Source organism: Liolophura sinensis, chromosome 11 (assembly GCF_032854445.1).
Source record: "Liolophura sinensis isolate JHLJ2023 chromosome 11, CUHK_Ljap_v2, whole genome shotgun sequence".
Taxonomy (NCBI): domain Eukaryota; kingdom Metazoa; phylum Mollusca; class Polyplacophora; order Chitonida; family Chitonidae; genus Liolophura; species Liolophura sinensis.
The window spans coordinates 15,738,310-15,759,056 of NC_088305.1; the positions used below are offsets into that span (position 1 = coordinate 15,738,310).

General features: G+C 38.2%; 2 protein-coding genes across 2 annotated transcripts in view; both read right to left on the reverse strand.

Moving 5' to 3' along the window:
• Positions 1–14,024, reverse strand: part of LOC135477560 (serine/threonine-protein kinase Nek10-like) — a 54,350-nt gene extending 40,326 nt beyond the window's left edge. The window contains exons 1-2 of the mRNA XM_064757704.1: positions 13,891–14,024; positions 1,015–1,147 (exon numbers count right to left, since the gene is read on the reverse strand). Of these exons, the coding sequence (XP_064613774.1) occupies positions 1,015–1,058 (44 nt within the window). The 5' untranslated portion in view covers positions 1,059–1,147; positions 13,891–14,024. The remainder of the gene's footprint in view (positions 1–1,014; positions 1,148–13,890) is intronic.
• A 1,848-nt stretch (positions 14,025–15,872) lies between these two features.
• On the reverse strand, positions 15,873–20,262 carry LOC135477955 (uncharacterized). Its single transcript, XM_064758191.1, has 3 exons — positions 20,208–20,262; positions 17,918–18,869; positions 15,873–17,410 (listed from the first exon to the last, which is right to left on the reverse strand). Exons 2-3 carry the CDS (start codon positions 18,807–18,809, stop codon positions 17,211–17,213), a joined length of 1,092 nt encoding a protein of 363 aa, XP_064614261.1. The 5' UTR covers positions 18,810–18,869; positions 20,208–20,262; the 3' UTR covers positions 15,873–17,210.
• Between the last annotated feature and the right edge of the window lie 485 nt (positions 20,263–20,747).

Here is a 20,747-nt window from a genome sequence, read left to right on the forward strand (position 1 = left end):
TCACTAAAAGCAGCTTTAAATCTACTAAAACCAATATTGGATTCACACAATGCTACGTGTGCATCTTTTATACACTTAAAACTTTATGTCAACACTGGCACAGATTCACAGCAAATACCATAGTGAAGAAAAAATTGCAATATGTTACATGGAGTATGTGTACATAGAAACAATGTGTAAGAAAATGAACTTTCATAAGAGCTACATACATTGTAGCTTCCGCAGATCCTACAGGTACCATGTACCAGCACTACAAAGTCTTAAGTAAAAGGCTCTAATGCAAGTCAAGCTGGTCTGAAGCTTGATGTAAATATGAGACACACAAGTTGTTAAGTTGTCTCCTACTACGGTAAACCCCTGGATTTAACCAAATTACTAGCAATAATCACAGAATTGAATCGGGATATTGCACATGTAGAATTTATCTTTTTTTTTCTGACCTGCTCACATTAGAGAGTTCCATGATAACACTCTTAAGAGTCATTACACTGGTGAGTCACCATTTCTGTGTTCATGCCTTGAGAATAGCTACAAGCTGATATGTCAGTATCATGGCTTTCTGTGGTGAACTGACTGTGAAAAGTGAGACTGTGTTGTCGTCGTCATGTTGAGTTGTTCTAACACTGTGAAATGCAGTGCTGTCAAAGAGCATCATGATTTCCTGGACAATGAACTGACCTGACTGTGTGATGGTGAAAAGTCAGTCTGTATTGTCAGCCAGCATCACAGTTTCCTGGATAATGAACTGACTTGACTGTGTGGTGGTGAAAAGTGAGTCTGTGTTGTCAGCCAGCATTGTGATTTCCTGGATGACGAATTGACTTGACTGTGTGACAGTGAAAAGTGAGTCTGTGTTGTCAGCGAGCATCAAGGTTTCCGGGACAATGAATTGACTTGACTGTGATACTGAAATGTCATTTAGCATGATGATTTCCAAGGTTATGTGGAGAATGAATTGCCTTGATTGTGTGAAAAGAGTCTGAATAGGTCAGGAATGAACAATATGCTACTCACCGCCCTGGGTGTGTCGCGCAGCCATTTTTGCCCTGGCTGGGCATTCTCTCTGGACGGATTGGGTGGAGATAAGGGCGAATTTTATCACATCCTCACCTACATTGCTGCTCGATCACGTCCTGCTGTCACCTACCTGAACAAACAGAACATATAGAGTGTTCAATAACATTTGGAGGTATATAAGTTGTACAAAATATTGGTCAAATTATCATTAATTTGTTTTAACTACTGTGAAATGTCAGAGTGATATAGACATACACTACAACTGTAAAATTCCCAGCCATTACAACCACTAAAGCCCTTTTTAATATGGAATTCAGGCACACAATTATTATGAAAATTACTGTAAACAAACTATTTCTACTCCGAATGTTTCAAAATATTTGCAGCAGAGGCAGTTGAAAAAGTTGAAGAATTACTTGTAAGGCATTCAGTAAATATACATGTGCATAGCTGCACAAAATATCTGCTCATTAATTAGTTTATTTTAACTACAAAACATTCTTGTATATATAGCTAAACAATATACCCAGCTATAATTTTGTCACTTATATTAAAAGAGGAGTTGAATTTCTAGTATTGATGAAATCTCACAATTCCATGGACAGGGGCCATCATGTTGAAGGAACTGATTCATATTTTAAACATCTGACCATTCACTTATTTAATTTGAGATTTATACCTTACTCAAGAATATTTCACATTTACGGCAGCGCGATACATTATTAAATTTATTTATTTGAATGGCTTCTGATTAAAGTATGCCATTACACTGTAAACACAAAACCCAACCTGTGCTCGAGCTACTTTTAATACATCATGACATACCGTAAATCTTTGACCTTTTCAAACATCGTAAGCAGATTTTTTCCAGTGGAATGTATGCACAGATGATACAATTATGAAAATGATTTGCTTGTGTCACTAAAGATGCAAAGTTTCATAAAGCTGTGCAAAATTATTTCTCTACACCTCAAAGTTCTCTAAGAATGTTTTTTGAAATATTGATTGCACAAGTGGTGGAAACTCAAAAGGTTGAAAAATTAGGGTAGACATGTGCACATAACCCTTATATAACCTGACACAAAGCTTTATAATATAGCAACTTTTATCATGCTCTGTTTGTATAAAGAGACTGAAAATACCTGATGAATTCCCTTTTACATTTATATCGTTAATTTGAAAAAAAAAATGAGCTCTCCCACTTCTACACGAGCTCCTTTGATTCCCATAATGGCAGGGAGTGTATATTTACCAGAAATGGATCTATGATTCATACTGACTGTCAATTAGGACCCGGTAATAGATACGATAAATTAACTGCATCTAAGATCGCATGTACATGTGTGCCTTTCAAACTCTTGAACCTGTATATAAACACATGCAATCTCTCAGATCATAACATGATTTATTAGGCTGTATAGGGATCAATTACAGCTGCTATTGTCCACAATGCCAACATGCCGGCAGTCATGAACTCAGATTATGGAACTTTGCCAACTGTAGTTCAAAATACATACGTGTATAAATGTACATAAAAGACGGCTAACGCTGGGGAATTTCATCCCTTTATTACCTGTTTAGAACCACTTTACTAACAACATGTATCATGTATGAGTATGTATGTACATAAACCCTAATTCTTCAACCTTTTCAACTGCTTCTGCGACCAACACTTTGAAACATGCCGAGAGAACTATGAGGTGTACAGAAATAATTTGTACAGTTTTATAAAGTTGGAAAAGAATATTGGCACAAATAATTCATTTTTAGCATCATTTACATAATAACTGCATGCATGCATAAATTACACTGAAAAACCTGTCTCCACGGTTGAAAAGGTTGAAGATTTACAGCATATGCCAAGTGTACATGTAAGCCACGTAGGTTTAGTATATATACAGAACTGTACATGATACATACAATCTCTTGCGTCTTAGTAACGATATATGAAGTGTCTTCAATTGTGGCAATATTTCACCATCTGATAGTTGATGCATGTCATACTGATGTGAATGGACGTACATGGAATCACTACCTGTGCATGTATCTCATCCTCATCCCATCATTTAACATGGGTCATTAACTGACACACATGTAACTTTAAGACCAACGTCGGAATCAGGCCAAGACAGCCAATTTCATCACCTTTTTGGGGGGATGGTCTTAAAATGTGTTGCTAACTTGCCCTTGTTTATGAACTACTAGTATGTAGCCAAGCTAGTAATTTGATAATAGGACATATGTAGACATGCCAGTCGTTTGCTACTGAAAGTAGCCAATTAGCACATATGTAGAAATAACGTGACCCTTTTAAGGCAAGTGGCCTGGCTAAAATGGTGGCACCAAAAGCGAAAGAGAGAAACTGGTCTCACGATGAGCCATTTTCATTGATACAGGAGTATGAAAAATACCTTGGCCCGTACAACACTCTCTCCTTCTGTCTCATGCATTGAAAAGAAAGATGGAAATTTCCCTCCGATTAATCAAAAAAAACAAAAAAAAAAACCCCAAAAAACAGCTGAACACAGTTCAGCACACAACAACAGTGTTGAACAATGATGACCCATCTGATTTTTAGTGTGGACGGGACATTCAACTTACCTCAACAGCATTCAACTTGCTGTTGAGTCAGATGTTGGCTATAGTCTGGACGAGGCATTAGGCTATAAATCCTGGCTGATGGCTATGCAAGAGGCCAATGTTAATACAAAAGCTGCCAGAGTTTAAAAACCCAGCTGGCAGATACTGCCAGAGTGTGTGACCACACAGCTGGACAAAATCAATGCGGTTCAAAGACAGAGAAAACCTTGAACCAGCAGGTGTATTGATTCTGCCTGGGCAAAGGTAGAACAGCCATTACAGTATCCTGCGGTGTGTTAGAGTCTCCTGACAAACTGGGTTAGGTTATGACTGATTCTCGCAGTCATTTTACCTTTACATGAGATCACCGCACAAATACAAGAGGATGATGTGTTACACTTGATAAAGCTTGCTGGCTTTCCTGATAATAAAAGATCATTTTTAAAAGTGCCAAGGCGTTCCTTTCTGATTTAAATGTCATTTACATGTATATACAACCATCATTGTACATAACATTTATATTAATGCACGTACGTGGGAAGGTCTGCCAGCAGCCTGCGGATGGTCGTGGGTTTCCCCCGGGCTCTGCTCGGTTTCCTTTCACCATAATGCTGGCCGCGGTCGTATAAGTGAAATATTCTTGAGTATGGCGTAAAACACCAATCAAATAAATAAATAAATAAATAAAATATTAATGCAGTCTTGCTCTAGCCCAAAGCCTGCTAGTACCTTAATTAATATAGGAGTAAAAAGAAGAGCAAAACCTAGGCTTCATCACCACCAAGAAATACGTGTAATTAATCAGTACCATTTTCAAAGTTAACAGTTTTTAAATTCAGATTTTAATTGTTTACATTCACACTGATTTCCGTTCCCAACAAGGTTCTAAGACAACTACAGGTGCCCATCTGGTTTTAATCGATTCAATCTAGTTGTGTATAAAATTAAACCACTTGTTTTAAAAAAAAACTGATATAATGGGTCACTCATTGTATCCTCTATAAATATTATTTTCTTTCATATTCTCTCCAGCCGTACGTGGGAAGGTCTGCCAGCAATCTGCAGATGGCTGTGGGCTCCTCACAAGGTTTCCTCCCAATATAATGCTGGTCACCATCACATAAAGTGAAATATTCTTCAGTATGGCATAAAACACTAGTAAAATACATAAATAGATAGATAAACTCATATTCAGTTCTTCAAAAAATCATATTACCTATTAACAGCAGAAAGAATGGATGTGTGGGACATGCACCCACACAGCATATGACATTTCAGTTTTCAAGCATTACGGAAAATGCCACACCTCTTTTACACCAAGCACTCAGGCTATATATATCTATACAGAACTGTTGCCCAGGTTAATGGGAGAGAACAAAGACTGGGCGATCAATGGATGCCCCAAGGGAGTTCCACCAACGTCAGTCCATTACAGAGCCCGTGAATACCTGAGAGCCCGTGAACACCTGAACTCCCAGCTCATCAATCATACGCGAGTTTACATGATTGATTGAAGACAAAATGCTGGTTAGAAGTTCTGCTTAGGAGATGTAGATCATTCTGACAGCTATGTACGTGTACATGTTGTAAACCAATTAAAATGATTAGTACAAATAATTACATCTGTTACCAGATTATACAACAAATGTCAGGAAAAAAATGCACTGTACCCTTTAATGACTGCATGATATACTAGATATTCATTATCATGCACAACTGTACACTGTAAAAGTTTACAGTGTGCATGATGTATTATTTAAATAATGAATATATACCTGTACTTAGACAATGCCCATCATCCACTGATTGCCCATCATCCACTGATCACTGATCACAATGTAATAAATACTCGGCATGGTGGAAGGTCTCAATTTGGTACACGTGACTGATGATAGTGTAAACACAGATACTGTGCATACAAGAAACAAAATTAAATCTGAGAGAGAATATACACAATCTACATGTAATACCCACATGTCTTGTAAATTTAAAATACTGGTGCGTGTATACAGTGACAATCAGCAAGTGTAATGATCAACACATGCATGCAAAATATACAGGAAGATTCAAGTACATATGACCCAATCATTATCGACCATTATTGGCCCCTATCAGGTTCTAACTACAAGGGTAATTTAGTTCCCTCAAAGGCCCTTAATCAACAACTTGAAAAATGGCCAATTTTCAAATTCATCTCTCGCTGATTTGGTCACAGCTTTACGTCAGGAGGTCAGTGTTACGCCCATAATTCATGGTCTCCTCTACTCATAAATCTGAGACCAGGGCCTGTATTTATCAAGCAACTAACGACTGAAGTCACAAATTGCAAGTCCTTCAAAAGCCAAAAGTCAGAAAAGGATTTTATAGCTCAAATTGTGGTTAGTGTGCATTGTTCCCCAGTAAAAGAGTCAGTGCACAAATTTTAAAGTTTCTGGAGCACAGCACTTTATTTGTAGCTGTGTTTGAATATATAACTTAAGCCTTCAGTCATCAGATAAATACAGACCCAGTTCTTTTACATACTATAAAACAGCAATTAAATATCGGTATATTGAACATAGTTCAAACATTCCCTTTTCAAAATGGTTCTGAATTAAGGAATCTGAATGTCAAAATATATTTGTTCCTCTGATTAACATACATCAGGTACATCTAGCATGAAAAAAATGCTCTTCTTAAAGGCCACAATATTCTCCAAATAAATAGTCTTATTTTACTTCCACTAACTTGTTCAACCACCAATGTTGGCTGTGACAAATATTTGGAAACATTCTGAGAGAAAATTGGGATGTAGAGGAATATAATTTGCAAACTTTTAGGAAAGATCAGATCTTTTGTGACACTGAGGCCTCTGTGGCCGAGGTCAGGTTATTACGCCAGTGTGGTGGCAATGACCCCAGAGCTTCTCAACAATGCAGTTGCTGTGAGTTCAAGTCCAGCTCATACTGGCCACCTCTGCTTTCATCAACCTGCAAATGGTCGTGGGTTTTCTCCAAACTCTGCTTAGTTTTCTCCCACCATAATGCCGATCTATGTTGTATAAGTGAAATATTCTTGAGTCTATAAGATATAAAGCAATAATCAAACAAACAAATAAATCTTCTGTGACACAAACAAGTCATTTTTGCCACCATTTTCATAATAATTATAGGCATAAATATCACTGAAAAGGTTGAAGATTTACAGTAAAGTAAAACTTTAACATACCATAAACATGTAAAATAACTCAACAACCATAAAATATGCAGGTATTGCTATAAAAATTGTATTTGTGCCATATTTATGTAGAATATCTCACGTATATGATGGTCACCATACAGAAATACAGCACGTGCATGATTCAAGAAACAGCTATAAAGGTAATTAAACCTTCTGATTAAAGCCAAAGTATTTACTGTAACCGTACACGTACAATATCATGATCCAACAGGACAAAACCACACTGCATGTATATTAATTATTAACTACATCAATACTAAGATAACACATGTACTCACACCTTACAGACTGTCTAATTTAGTATATATTGAGTCCATCGCCCTCCATTACGTGTTCTGTAGAATTCATCAAGGTGTCGGAATATCAAAACTTCTTCCGACCTTTCCGGAAATGTAAACACAATTAGAAGGCCAGTACTTATATACTGTACATGCACATCGAGCAGTACAAGTTCCAGTGATTGGATAGAAGTGGTCTGACAGAGCTGATTTCATAGACTGACCTAATTCTGACAGCTCTGACAATTATCATAAGAATATAAGGGCTCAAGTACTGACAGACCTCCTGGTGAGAAACTCCTGCATTCCAGACGCCTGGACTTGCCTGTATGAGACGGCGGTCATGAGGGTACAGTCCTGAGCCTTGGAATCACCTGTCTCCTGGTCTAATAACACACACAGCCAAATGGAACCAAACTTTACATATACAGCCTCTCCTGTGGCAATCAAGCCATGGAAGAACCACAGGTGCAGATTTGTGACAGTCATTATAAAAGGGATGTAGCAAATCAGCCTTTAAAAGAATTTTGACTGAACAAAATACTTGTAGTACATATTCAGACCTGTGTTGCCTAAATATATTGCTAATCACTGCACTGTAAAACTGCCAAAACATCATCATATTACCACTCGATTTCTATATCAAACATTTTATTTTTTTTTTTTGTGAAAGTAAATATGTGAATCTATGGAGAAGTGAGTCAGATCAATTTAGAACTGACATAAAAATAGCATGCCATTACATAAATCATACATATATGTAAAAATGGAAGACAATAACCGGATACTAGTAAATTACTTACTATATTTTGTCTCTGTTGACTGTACAACATGCAGTCCTGCAAGCCTCTGGTTAAAAGCAAAGACCGCTCTAAAACTATGTACGTATCAGATGACAGACCAATAAAAAAAAACTGTCCAGGAAAATCGAATAAATAGAAAATACAATTTGTTTAACCAAATAAAGTGTATTTGAATATTTGATTCTATGGTGGTCTTTTCTGAAGCACAATGGGATCAGAGATGTCACATTAGGTGTTTGCTACTTAACACAGATTAGACTACTACTTTTCATCGTTAAAAATGTATATGCACAGAGATCTGTGAACGCATTCACCTATTTGACCTTGAAACGAGTTATTTCAGGCAAAAACTATAGATGTGAAATAAACGATACCTTCTGGATCACAACAGGCCCGAAGTTGAATCTAATCTTTTAACACAATTTTACCCGGTTGGAATAAATTCTAAAAAAAAAAATAAATTCAACTATTTTCCTGGACAGTTCTGAATGGTCTTTCATCTGAAATACCACTTTCCATCTTGTCCATCCGTCAACATTTTCAAGAATAAAATAAAGAAAACTAACAAAACATTTAAAGAATTTACAGGACATCATGTTGCTTACATGTAGTTTGGCTTCATACAGACTGTTTTTTTCATGGGCCATTTGTGGCATGCATTGATTGCAGTACTGGTACATCCAGTCTGAGTGGAGAAATGTAGCAATCAGAAGTGCACTGATTGCACTACTGGTACAGAGTGGAGAAATGTAGCAATCAGAAGTGCATTGATTGCACTACTGGTACATCCAGTCTGAATGGAAAAATGTAGCAATCAGAAGTGCATTGATTGCACTACTGGTACATCCAGTCTGAATGGAAAAATGTAGCAATCAGAAGTGCATTGATTGCACTACTGGTACATCCAGTCTGAATGGAGAAATGTAGCAATCAGAAGTGCATTGATTGCACTACTGGTACATCCAGTTTGAATGGAGAAATGTAGCAATCAGAACAGAATATATACAGCTGGAATTATTTGTGTATGGTTAGAACTGGTCATTACGCAGAAATCCAATGTTCTAAGTTCTAAACAACATAAATGAAAATGAAAATAATAATAAAAAACCAAACTCTCAGACTGCATGTAAGCTTTAATACAAATGATATGTTTACATGCTTATGGTATCGTTTAAGTGTTAAGCTTTGCTATGGCTATATGCTTGTATTAAATGTTATGTTCAATAGTTAACATTTGCTATGTTTATTCTTATGCTTTATATGATTAGGCTTATTCTTGTTGTTTTTAAGCCAAGTTTAAGCATAACCATAACAACATGAAAGAAGTTGTTGATTCGTTAGGTTTCCTCTTTATTAAGTAGGTACTCGAAATGTTAGGCACTTGCAAAACTTTGCTTCATTTTTTACTGTCATTATTATTAATCATGTAAATGTTTTGTGATAAGATTACATAAAGGTTCAGGGAAATTGATACATTACTTAAGCAAGAATTGCACAGACAAAATCTGTGTACAGTAAAATCCATTTTGTACAAAGTGCCTGACCGGAAGTAATTATGAAAATAATTACCCGATTGTAATTAAACTTAAGCATAAACATGTTTAGATGATTAAAAAAGAATGTATACAAAGTTTTGTGGAAATAGATTCAGTACTCTTCCAAGAGTTACATGGTCAAAATCTGAATACATGGAAAAGCACTATTACACAAGCCCTAAATGCGGGTAATTATCAAAATAATTGCCGCTGATTGCCATTAAGCTTACGCATGCACAAGTTTAGATGATAGGCAAGATGTGTGGTAAGTTTTGGTCATCAAAATCTGTTTGAGAGAAGATGCATGGTCAAAGTCGGGTCTTCAGACAGACGCACAGACATAGTGATTCCTAGGGATATACTGTTTATAGCACTTGAATGTGTCACCTATATCCGTCTTTAAAAAACAGGACAACCTGAAATTATTGCCTGTCATGTATACCTATAGATGTCCCCTTTGTGAAGATAACCCAAAGATTTCCGCTGAAGACACAAAAACACAGACAGAATCAAGGGAAACGGAAACAACTGACAACACTTATCAAAATGTTATCATAACGGAAACATATAACACTGTCTGATAAAGACTGAGCCCTTGTATTGAGTACCTCACACTCATAGACTGTGGATGACACTGTACAAAGCTGTCAGGACACCAAATTTAATATTCGACATATTAGTGCTCAGAGTAAACACACGCTTATAGAGTGTAAAAACACATAATAAATAAATGAGGACTTCTAGATGACATATACGGTATAATGTATAAATAATACAATGAAGCTAAAAATCTTCAATTTTCCCACTGACATGAATGCACATGGGCATGTAGACATGATGTATGGGTACAACAAATGCATGGCAGTTTTAGGTGTTAGCTAAATCTGTAATCTAATATATAGACCTTCATCAACACGCTGCCCACCCTCCCCCTAAATCAATTCCCCTTCAACCACTCCGCCCCCACCCACCTCACCCCCCCTCAAACATGAATATTTTATGTACATGTGATGGCTATACAGATCTGACCATGCATTTCCTAAGGGCATCCTCCTTGATGAGGGCACATCTTTGAGGCTTAAGCCCACCTGTACATGTAGCTGACAATTACACTATATACCCTAATTCTCCAAACCCCTCTGCGCCCAATATTTTGAAACATTCTGATAGAGCTGTGAGGTGCAGAAAAATAGTTTGCACAGTTTTATGAAGCTTGTATCTCTATTGACACAAACAAACTATTTTTATCCTCATTTTCATAATAACCGTATGCAAAAATTTTCCTGAAAAAAATACTTCAGTGGTTTTAAAGGTTGAGGATTAATTTACAGAATAAATTGTACCGGTATCCAAAAAGCTCAAATAATAGACATTTTAAAAATATTTCACAAATACAGCTAACTACTGAAGCAAACTAATCTAAGTATAAATAATTTTCAATATTTTTTTATGAATACCTCATGCAAGCGTTCAGGTAAAAAAAGAAGGAACTAAGAAAGTTCATTCCTTCTTTAACAATGTACATGTACATAACAGTAAAACATAAATAAAGAACATTTGATACTTGCTCAAACTGTTCGAGACTTCATGGCAACATGGCTGACCACGCCGGGCATTTGACCAGACAAGATGGTCTAACATTAAGTTTGAGACCACTTATATCATCCACCAATATGACATACAATTACACTTATATCATCCACCAAAGTGACATACAATTACACTTATGTCATCCACCAGTGTGACAGACAATTACACTTATGTCATCCACCAGTATGACATATAATTACACTTATGTCATCCACCAGTATGACATACCATTACACTTATGTCATCCACCAGTATGATTTACTTATTTATTTATTTATTTGATTGGTATTTTACGCCGTTCTCAAGAATATTTCACTTATACGACGGCGGCCATCATTATGGTGGGTGGAAACCGGGCAGAGCTCGAGGGAAACCCACGACCATCCGCAGGTTGCAGGCAGACCTTCCCACTTACGGCCGGAGAGGAAGCCAGCATGAGCTGGACTTCAACTCGCAGCGACCGCATTGGTGAGAGGCTCCTGGGTCATTACGCTGCACTAGCGCGCTAGCCGACTAAGCCACCGAGGCCCCACCAGTATGACATATAACTACACTTAACATGTAGGAAAGTTTGTCATAGCGTGAAAATACGAGAAATGGGAGCTCACCTATTACAGCACACAGTATTCAGCTTATGTCACAACAGACGAATATTTTCCAGGCAAAAGATCAATATAAAACATGATATCAGCCTTTGAGAATCGCAGAAAAATGTCAAGAGATCTTAAACAAAGTTGATGTTTTCTGCTTAAAAGTTCGCCAAAGATATCTACTGTATTTAATTTAGGGCCAGGGTATTAAAATTACCTGCGAATGAATTAAAAAGTATACAAGGTTTACCCAGGGCTTTCCAAAAAAATTTACGAAATTAAAATCTGCTTTAAAGCTACATGTAGGTCATCAACTAATTTATAAAATGCTACTTTAACACGGACATTTGCCACTAGACGTTCCCGAGTTCCCACCTAACCACAGCTTAATCCTAAAAATGCACATATTAAACAGGGAGGTAATTGAGAGCGGTCCTATTATGAGGGACATGGAGGTGGTTTTGGAACAGGAATAAATGAGACATGGCATTATCTGATTCTGTGTCAAGTCAGAAGTACAATACACAGTCATTAGTCTGAGTACACGGACTGTTGAGAAGCCATGAACATGATGGCATATAGCCTGGAGCCATTTTTCATGTGAAACGATACTTTATTTATTTATTTATTTCATTGGTGTTTTACACCCTACTCAAGAATATTCCACTTATATAACAGTGGCCAGCATTATGGTGAGAGGAAACCAGGTATAGCCTGGGGGAAACCCACGACCACCTGCAGGTTGCTGCCAGACCTTCCCACATACACCCGGAGAGGAAGCTGGCCAGCATGAGCTGCACTTGAACTCACAGCGACTGCATTTGTGAGAGGCTCCTGGGTCATTACGCTGCGCTAGCACGCTAACCAACTGAGCCACGGAGGCCCCCAATACTTTATTGGATACCATTACAAAATTGTGTGTGGCAATTGGAGGGGGAGAAGTTACAATGTGGGTTGGACCAGCTAGACGTAATGAACTAGAGTATGTGCTTATTCGGGCCGCGACATGTTCCCAACCATGTCACAGAGGTTGTTGGCTTCTGACTCTTGGTTAAGCAGAAATGGCGTATTCAAGTATTCTTCACCCAAGTCAGTGTACTTGGACTAACAGAGCCAATAGTCTGCACACTCTTTGGCCACATGGCTATAACATACTGGACATGAAAACAACTGAAGAAGTGTTAGCAACAAAAACTTTGGGAATCAGCAAAAAATCAGTATTTCGTCCATGTTATTTATCACCTCCTCCTCTATGTCAGGAATGCGGGCGCTCAAAACTTAGCCACACGTGTGTGGCTCAACTGATCTGATGATGTACTAACATACCAAGCAGTACAGAGCCACACTCAAACCTGGCAGAAATCAAACGGACTAAGTAGCCCGTTCTTGCCGTCAAATGACTTAGGGATTCCCATGAGATATGTCATCAGCTATCCTGCTATAAATACATATAAGTTCTGTAGCAGCTCGTACAATACAGGCTATAAATACACTCTCAAGTGGAAACGCTTTTGGGAATAACTTGGAAAATTTTGAAATATTATGTAGATGAAGCGACTCGGTTAGAACTGGCAGCAGTACAACTTTCCAAGCTTGGTCATTTGCAGACACCTTCATTCCTCTGCGAGTTCTGTGTGCAGAATTAGGCTTCCCCTATGTGGGAAAACTTGCAAGCACATGTTACCTCACATTACAGGACATTTTGCGGTTATATCAAATAGAAACAAGGCCTTCAATCCCGCAGATGGAGACTCCGGCAGTGAAAAGACATGGATTTAGTGTATGTAGGCCTATGTGACTGGAACCTACGAAACAGACACAGAAATGGTCAGATAGGTTTGATCTCGTCGTTGAAAAATGAATATACCAGGTCATTCATTGTTGTACTGCATTTCGGGAGCTTTCCGTCAGGAAGCAAGTTTTTCTGCTTCCAACACCCGCGATTTCATGGGGGGAGTGAGTGAAACCGACCTGCTCGGTGCGCTGATTCAGGTGTCAACTGCACTCGTGGAGCTACTCGACTATATGAATACTGTCTTACCAACATCACCCCACAACCATGATGCATTCAATATACTTCCCTTCAACGACAAAGGCCGTAATCTTTAGCACAGAGCTAGATTAATTGTGAACTTTTTTGCCCGTACGTATGACCAATGTTGTTGTTGTAGCGTCAAAATACGCCCTGGCTTGAAGGTGCTTACTGCAAGATTAAGGCCGAGTTCTATATTAGATTATACAAACACAGATTTCGCAACTAAAAGAAAGCTAGTCTTACCTAAGTCAAAAATACCTTCCATGTCGTTGCGGAAAGAAGCTGCGATAGACAGGTATTTGTCCGGTAAATTCTGCTTTTATCAGAGCTAACAGCGTCGTGTTTTCACACCTGAAGGAGAATTAATTTACTGTCAATGATCTTCTGTCATTCCGCCATCACGCAGGTAAACTAACCGAACAACCAATCATGGAGCGCTTCGCATATCCCGATTGACCAATGAAAAAAGTTGCAGACTGCTAATAGGAGCAGATAACCCGTACACACATTCACTAGTGTTGAAAATTGAGGATATTGCCTCCCCTGAACAGTTCTTGTACAGGAACAACCTGAAACTGGCAGGGGTGCAGGATACACTTGACGGATTTTTTGGCTCGTGCAGACAAATTTTCATCGAATTCTAAAAATCCGCCTAGGCCTAGTAGGCCTATGTCCCTGTCGTCGACGGCGTGTTTTGCAGGCGATCTTGTCATCTGGATGGCTTCTTGTAGTATTCGTTTTTTTTTTTTTCCAGTGTGACTAATTAATGTTCAGTGTCTTGACAGTGTTCCAGTTGATGGTGTGGGATGGGTTTCCTGGATATGGTCAGCTATGGCAGATTTGGAGTCAAGTTTTTGGACGGATGATTTGTGTTCCTTCATTTGGTATACAAATAGAATGTAACTGCAATAAATCCTACATAGTTGAAACAGGAAGACCCCTAGAAACTCGCATGAACACAAATCATCCGTTCAAAAAACTTGACTCCAAATCTGCCATAGCTGACCATATCCAGGAAAACCAATCCCACACCATCTACTGGAACACAGTTAAGACATGAAACATTAATAAACCCCACTGGAGAAAACGAAAACCACAAGAAGCCATGCAGATCAAAAGACTGAATCCCAACCTGACCAGAGATCAAGGCTCAAGGCGTCAATCTCCCTTCAGCCTACGACTTCCTAATCCTCCAAGCCGACCAGGAACCCCACCGAGCTTAACTAGTACCCCCCCTTATCTTACAAACAAAACCGCTTCGCTATTTAAACATACAAGAACTATCTTATATATTTGTTTTCTTTATTTGTTTTCACAGGAACAAAAAACAATGATGAACATTTAAATTATCGGCAGGAGTTATGTTCTTAGGCTGGAGAATAGCCAGAAACTGTTCTACAAGTCAATGAAACGTGCTGTCTCCGCCGCCAAGGAAGGCCAAGAATAAAAACTGGAAACAGAAAAGGAAATCAACCAAAGAAGAAGACAGGAAAACAATAAGAAGACCCACGGGACCAAAGAAAATTAACACCAAAGAAACGAAGACCAGAAACTTGAAGACTTCATAACAATAGGACTATCTCTTGCTTCAACTAAGTGGATGAGGCCTGACATCCTTGCTCCTCAATTATACTTGTCGCACCTGTTACAGGCACAGGTTTCCAGTACGCAGGTGTTTCTTGGATGGCGTGCGGTATAAGTGGCGGGAGCACCAGAACTCCACGTCACAGAGGAGGAAGCAAGAGAACAAAACTGTTATCCAATAAATAAAAGCACTACTGCTGTTTTCTGTCTGTGTAAAGTCCTTTATAGGCAACTCAATGTAAGTCTGTAATGTACATCTATGTATTTCTGATGTTAAGAGAACGTAAATCTCTGTAAATAGCTTACTATTTATCTCCTTTCTGTTAAATAACCATGGCAGCTTTTGAACCTATACAATAAGCTATATACATACTACCACAAAAAGGATTATTCCAATAATTGACTCATGTACATATGTAATTAGTATACGTTAAAAAAATAAAACACTGATTTGATGGGCTATGATATCCGCCCGAAAAGTGACGCTAAAACCAGTATATATATATATAGATCAAAAAAAAAAGAATCACATTTTATATATATATATATATATATATATATATATATATATATATATATATATATATATATATATATATATATATATATATATAAAATGTGATTCTTTTTTTTTTGGGGGTCTCAAAGATCAGGCCTTGTACATCAAACTAAGCCATCCATCGTGTAAAAGTAGAAATTAAAAAAAAGAGATGTTTTGAAGGGTAAGTATTGCGAATTCGAAAATTGTCTTACTTATATTTCAGCGGATTTTTCATAAACGCGTAGGCTTACCATTATGAAAGTGAAAAAATCTCCACTTGAACAATCAAGTTATCAAATATATAGGACAGGCCATGTAAAACTGGTTAGCCCAGTCTTAGTGTACTGGAAGTGGGTGGGACTGCTTTATGTATGTGGTGTGTTTGGTATTGGAATGAGGCAGCAGTTGTTCTGTAATCTATTACCACTTGAACTTGTTTGACATCACCAACCACTCTGCTATAAGTGAAACGACTTCCAGTATGAACTTCATGTTTGTCAATATACATTTGTATATATTTTATCGATGTGATGAACGAAAAAGATGCAGACAAGAAGGTGAAGGTGCTGTTTGCCTAATGTGGGAATATACGTTTATACGACCATGTGAAGGGGGGAATGGTAGCCCCCACCGTTCGTAGTCGCCTTTGTTGTATATCGAAGTTGTTCAAGTATAACAGAAGTACCTTTCTCTCTCTATTTCAATGTTCTTATAATTCTGTAAGTTGGTGCGAGGTTTACATCGGACAGACCAACGGCAAGATACGAAGACGTGAGTGTAGGGGTGAATCGAAGTCCCCACCGTTCGTAGTCGTCTGTGTTGTATGTCGAAGTTGTTAAAGTATGGCAGAAGAACTTTCCCCTCTCTATTTCAATGTTCTAAATTTTTCTGTGTTTATTTCAAACACAGGTAGTGGCGAAGGCCCTGATCAGCAACAAAGCATTAGAAACTAAAATGATCAATACCTTCTCCAGTCCCTATACTTAACCCGCGGCCTTGCATTTGGGGCCGGTAACACCAAGCGTGTGTCATATAGGCTTACACGCGGACAATTTAAAAAAAAAACCCGGCTCGAACCCTACTTTATGTTTGCTCTTCACCGATTCCCTAAAACGCCCGAAATGTAATATGTCGAAGGCAGCATTGGTAAACCATCATTCAACAGTAATCCAGTCGTTTAAACTTTCAAATAGGGCAACTCAAATCGTCTGCTATGTTTGGAATTTTTTTGTCAACTTCCCACACTAATATACACGCCCTGTGTAGGGAAATGCACGCAGTGTCGTATTGAACTATCTATTATGAAACACATCCTACATTCAACTAAAAAGTTTACAGTCGTTTATGAAAATAATGTTGAATAGATGAAATAGTCAGTTAACTTATGTCGCAAATTAGTTCACATGTCAAGAATGCATAAAATATTTCAAAATGTATTTTAATTTTCGTTCAGTAGATCCCTTGCACGTGTTGGCAGCATTGCCTTTGCTCCTGGCTTTGGTCGCGTTGTTATCCGAAATTGGAAACCGCCTTTGCCTTCCAGTAAGTGGCGCTCGTGCTGCCAGCTGAATAGGGCGCCATCTGTCGTTTCCAGGTATGGGTTTATTTCAATGACCCAGAGTTTCTCGTTCGGTGTCCCTGAAAACGACACGATTACATATAGCATGGCATTACATAGTTCACGTTTCACCTACCATCGTTTAGAATAATTTTTTTCTTCGTTAGTATAGCTTTTCGTTTCGAACGTTGCCTCAATCTTAAAAGGATAATAATTTGATGTTGTAAACCTATAGGCGCATATATATATATATAGCAATTTACCGTTTGGGGCCTGGCAGCACAGTTCCTACAAAGAGATCGAATGCCAGCTAGATTATAACTCTCACGGCCACACATGTTTATGCCATGTTGCCATGATCGTTGCAAACAATTCAATAATAGCTCACGGTGGCTTTGTAGAACAAGACGTTGGTACCTCTGTATATACTCCTAACCATACAGGTCCTTCCTTACCGCTAATAATACGATTCATGCCCGTAATCCCTGTGGATTATTGGTTCTTTGGATAAAATGTCAGCATTCGTTTAGTTGCATAAGTCATCCCAAAGATTTTACTTGTGCGTTTATTTACTTTTTAAGACCTACCATTCTGGGAAATGGCGAAGTCAATGATGAAGTTGCTTGAGAATGCCTCAGACATTAGACGTGTTCTGACTTCGGTTTCAAAGAACTTAATAAGTTTTTGCTCAATGCCACCCTGCTGCTCAAGTAGCCGTTGAGAGAAGATCAAGTAGTTGTACTGTGAGAGAGCCACTAGATCATGATTGTACACAAAACCCCGAAATTCCATGTCAACGTCGATGGGAACAAACTGTCGGATCACGAAATTCTCGTGGAATCTATCAGGAACCGCTAAGGCCAGAAGCATATCTTGATAAATCCGTTCACTTCTCATGAACAAGTCCATCACTTCTTCGGCACTTTTGACCATCATGGCGTCAAAGCAAACTTGCAAAAGAGTGGTGAGTTTTGTGTTTTCTTTTGAACGGTCTTCTTCTGGAAAACTCGACAATCTTTGGCGATACAAATGTTCCAAACGTTCCTGAGCCAACGGACCATCTTTTGGACTTCGACTGGAGGTTTTGACAAAAACATAACCTTCTTTGACGTACTCATTCATTGCTATGGCTAACTCTGTGCGCATACCTTCCAAAATGACGTTCTCTTCCGGTAACAATTTGTCCTCCCATGAAAGACGACAGATGCTTCTGTGGTCAAGATTTTTATAGATTCGTTCATAAACATTGACAAAAAGTCTAGCTTGCTCAATGGAGATTGAACTGTAGCAAGTTGTAAAAGTCACATCCTTAAGTAGATCGAGCCACTTCTCTGTGTTCACATCTAAAACCTTGCCCTGATATTCATCTATATCTGCTTGTTTTATGAACCCCGCCATTTTAGGGCTCGAGAAATCCTTCATAGGCTCTGGGCTAGGTTTGAGTTTTTGCTTGAGCAATTGTTCTTTAAAGCTCGCCATCTTGACCGTCGATGTTATATGGTACTCTTTACAATGATAGAACCTCCGTCTGCGCTTTGCCTACAAACAAAGTATTACAGAGAATAAGAAATTATGGGAAAATCTGTGTGCTGCCGAGATTCTGCACTGCAGTTATTTATTTCGTTGGCTTAACGCCATACTGGGAACTTTTCACTAACATCAGTCTGGTCATTTTTATGAGTGGAAGAAACCGGAATGTCCGGGGTGAGCCATGCATTGGACCAATGGCGAATTACTGATGAACTCCTCGCGTCACGCGGCCACAAGCTTGCACGCAATATTCGACTAGTGATGTATATTGTGAGAGTATAAACATCTACTCACTACAATTACACCATTTATATAAGAACAAATATAACTTATATAACAGGATATCTAGTTCTAATTTTACGGAAATGACATACATACATCTAGATGAACTCTCTTGTATTTCTGTTGTTTCCTTGTGCCTATATTATTATTATTAACGTTCTGAACTCAGCTCTGATGGCGTTTTGGTACAATAAAAATCTGAATGTGAGTTAACTATCGTAAAACTGTACAAACAGCTCAAAGCTGGCCATCAGCCGCATATTATCAACATGGCCCCACGAACAAGGAAAGCGAATATGTTTAAAAGTTCTATGCCCAGGGCGAGGATTGAACGTTGCATGCCTCCTAAAAGGAGTCGCGCAACTTGTGCTATTCTTCTTTTTTTCACACACTTGTGATATAAACAGTAATCTAAAAGACATTTTTTGCCTAGGGAGTGAAATGGTTATGGTTAAGCCCTCGCTGTTAACTTCATTCGTGATACAAACAGCTGCATATAACAATTAATCGTCACAAAAATAATCTTTGGTGCTTTTTGTAAAATGTATAAGAATAAATTTTAAATCAAGGCTGTCGGTGCATATCCAAATTAAAAATCATTACACTAAACTCAATAAGTAATTATACTATCAGACCTTTCAACTTGTTTAACCTAGCTGATTTAATCCCAGCTGAGAAACTAACATTTTTTTTTAACATTAATATTTATTTTTCTCGTCGGCTTGAGCTTTGTCTTTATCCCGAAGTGGTAAAAGTTGTTCTGTTAAAAAGAGATGCTTGGTATGTTCAAAAAGAACATTTGTCTCAGTACAACACTTCTGAGCCACGGGTGTATCATGTACATTCGTACAACAATGGCGTCTATGACCAGTCCACTTTCATACGACAAATGCCTCAACGTGCTTGGTGATACCAATAGCCTTTATCGTTAGAGACGCATGAGACGGTCACATTAAATGAAGAGCTTGTTTCTTCCCATCAGCGTTGAAAAGTAAGCCTATAACAGACAGTAACGCTGTCCTTGATTAAGAACATAAAATATGGAACTTGTAACACTTTACTTACGAAGTTATCCGGCTTACTCGGTCTGTCTGGGCATCTTCCGTGTTTAGCGCTTTCCAAGTTGTCTCCCCTTCTCTAGTAGTCTCGTTGCTCAGCCTTTGTCCCTGTGACCTGGTCAACAAATATGTCAAGCGCTTCCCCTGGCAATATGTGACATATTGGCAGGTGGGTCGTGAATAGCTTGTCGATTCAATATAGACAACGTACTTTATCCGGAGATAAATGCTCACTAGTCGTCCATATTTTTCATTATAAATTTCAATCGTTCTGCGTATAAAGTCTTTGGGAGGCTCATTTTATATACAAACATTGGTTGACACTAACAAATAGCCGGCATGAATTTAGTATAACCACATCCAATTAAATCACCGTGGATGACTATCAACTTTATTGCAGATTTTTGGAAGCCTGTTAAGAATTAGAACTCCTGCCAGCATGAGGTAAAACGTATTCTACCAAAGATTGAAGGTTGATCACGATATAAATGGTTTTCTTGGAACATACGAATAATAGAGACATACAATATCAACAAGCCGGTACTTG